The sequence below is a fragment of the Xyrauchen texanus genome, chromosome 7 (assembly GCF_025860055.1).
Source record: "Xyrauchen texanus isolate HMW12.3.18 chromosome 7, RBS_HiC_50CHRs, whole genome shotgun sequence".
Taxonomy (NCBI): Eukaryota; Metazoa; Chordata; class Actinopteri; order Cypriniformes; family Catostomidae; genus Xyrauchen; species Xyrauchen texanus.
The window spans coordinates 51108177-51110676 of NC_068282.1; the positions used below are offsets into that span (position 1 = coordinate 51108177).

Sequence of the window (2500 nt, forward strand, 5' to 3'; positions counted from 1 at the left end):
AGACAAAGGCGACTGTGGTATGCAGGATAAGATAAACACCATAAAAATACCAGCGCAGCAGTCAGTCAAGTGACATTTAACAATATCATTATTAGTCAAGTTTGGACGACCACGCAAAGAAACATGTCACAACTGTACAGCGAGCAGATCGTGAGAGTTTTTGCTTTGTGTTCCACTCACTTCAACGGGTGACCTGATCATGTGTTTATGCTGTTGTGTTTTAAAGGGCTTCAGGACGTATGGATCCAATTCAAACCGCTCTGCTCATGTGCGCCATCCAGTGGCAGCTGGTACCGTCCAACTTTTAAGACTTTAAATGTAAACAATTTACAAGACATTTGCAGACTCTTTGGATTAAACTCAGTTGGCAGTAAGATGAGCTGCACCTGATTGCATCTCTACTGACTAGAAGAATTCGCTCTCTCGCGGTGAACGATGGAAGTATTTCACGGCACTTGCACTGCAGCCTCCATCACAGGAGCGTCCAACGGCTCCTCGTCTGCTCTCATGAGCATCTACCAGGATTATCAAAACAACGAGGTTCTTCAGCAACATTATAACTACACGGGTAAACTGGAAAGGGCCCGATACAAAGTCGGACTCAAACCCGAAGCCATCAGCTTCCTCTTCATCTGTCTTCTCATCGTTGTGGAGAACTGCATCGTACTCACGGCCATCTACAGGAACAAGAAGTTCCACAAGCCCATGTACTACCTGCTGGGGAATCTGACGCTGTCGGACCTGCTCGCGGGATTCAGCTACATGCTAAACATTGTTCTGTCGGGTCAGTACACGCTGAAACTCACGCCGCTGCTGTGGTTTCTGAGGGAAGGCTTCGTCTTTATCATGCTCACCGCGTCCATCATCAGTCTGCTCGCCATCGCCATCGAGCGTTACCTCACCATGCTCAACATGAAGCCGCGCCACCGCGCCAAACGCAACCGCATGTTCGCCTTGATCGGGGCGAGCTGGGTGCTGTCGGTGTTGCTAGGCATCCTGCCAATTATGGGATGGAACTGTTTGCCTAATCTGAAATGGTGCTCGACCGTGTTGCCGCTCTACGCCAAAAGCTACATCTTCTTCTGTGTGTTCATCTGCTTGGCAGTTCTGTTGGTGATCGTTGTTCTTTACGGACGAATCTTTCACTTCGTCAAGTTCAACATGCAGAATCCGAGCTGCGTCCAGCGTAAAGGGTCCGCCCGCCGCTCGCAGAAGTACATGGCATTGCTAAAGACAGTCACCATCGTGCTGGGCGTGTTTATATTGTGCTGGATGCCGCTGTTTGTGCTTCTGCTGCTTGACTTCATGTGTCCGGTGAAGATGTGTAAGGTTCTCTACAAGGCCGACTACTTCCTGGGCGTCGCCATGATTAACTCGCTCATTAACCCTGTCATTTACACCCTGACGAGCAAAGACATGCGGCGGGCGATCCTGAAGCTGCTCTGTCAGTGCTGTCTGATGACCAAAGACGGCCAGATCAGGCAGATTGCTGTGGCCTTCCCACCGTTCAGCTTCACGAAGACGGAAGCAAACCATCGCGGACTGGAGACAACGATTTCATCGGGCAACGCGACGACGTTACCGAATATTAAATCCATCTACCCAAAAGTCCAATTAACCGTTCTCTCCTGAACGCTTCAGACTAACACATGGAAACAGTTCTGGGGTGCGTCTCCTAAAATCATCGTTAGCAAATTAGGGTCGCAAGTTTGTGACAACATAGTTCAACGACTTTTGTCGTTTTACTCGTTTACTTTTGAGTGAAATCTGCCAGACTTCTTCCTTTGAGAACCGCTTTTTTCATGATTCTACCACCTCCGAAAGCAACGGAAGTTCAGTCTTTGAAAATCGCTGTGTTTGCTTCATTTTTAGTCGTGTGTTTTGATTTTATGACAAGTGGACTGTAATAGATATTGCCGTTTCTTTGCATTACAGAGTCGTGACTTTGACATCATTCGATCTCAGTAGTAGTGTTTAATGACATCACGACAATACTGAGCCAATGTGCTGATGATGATGAGCTGATCTGTGACATAGTGACAATGGTTTCAGGAAACGCACCCCTGAACGTCTAACGAGACTAATCCCAAATATTCTGACGCCATCTTTGTGTCTCAAATGAGCTCGGGCACCGCTCAGACTGAATCTGAATCATGATGAATGTAAGTGTCTTTCTCAAACCAACAGATCAATAATCAGATTACAGCTGCAGATCGGACACCAGAGATCATTGCTGTGGCGGGAAACGGTGTTTAACGTCCAATTATGAGCTTAGCATGATACTTTGATATGCGTACATGGTACTGAATGAAGACCATGGAATTAACATGGCACATACCAAAGACCACATGAATTACATGGTTCCACGTCGCAGTTTGGAACGTGTGTGAAAATGGAAAGGTGACGCTTCATAAACCCCTCGTTATAGTTGCGTACAGACACACAGACCACCATCACCGCACTGACGAGCACAGATTTCCTGTGAAATACAGATGATCTT

General features: G+C 47.2%; 1 protein-coding gene across 1 annotated transcript in view; it reads left to right on the plus strand.

The window, feature by feature from the left end:
• Positions 1–2500, plus strand: part of s1pr5b (sphingosine-1-phosphate receptor 5b) — a 4238-nt gene that overhangs the window by 941 nt on the left and 797 nt on the right. Inside the window, exon 2 of the mRNA XM_052129876.1 lies at positions 227–2500. This exon is cut by the window's right edge and continues 797 nt beyond it. Within this exon, the coding sequence (XP_051985836.1) occupies positions 436–1632 (1197 nt within the window). The 5' untranslated portion in view covers positions 227–435 and the 3' untranslated portion in view covers positions 1633–2500. The remainder of the gene's footprint in view (positions 1–226) is intronic.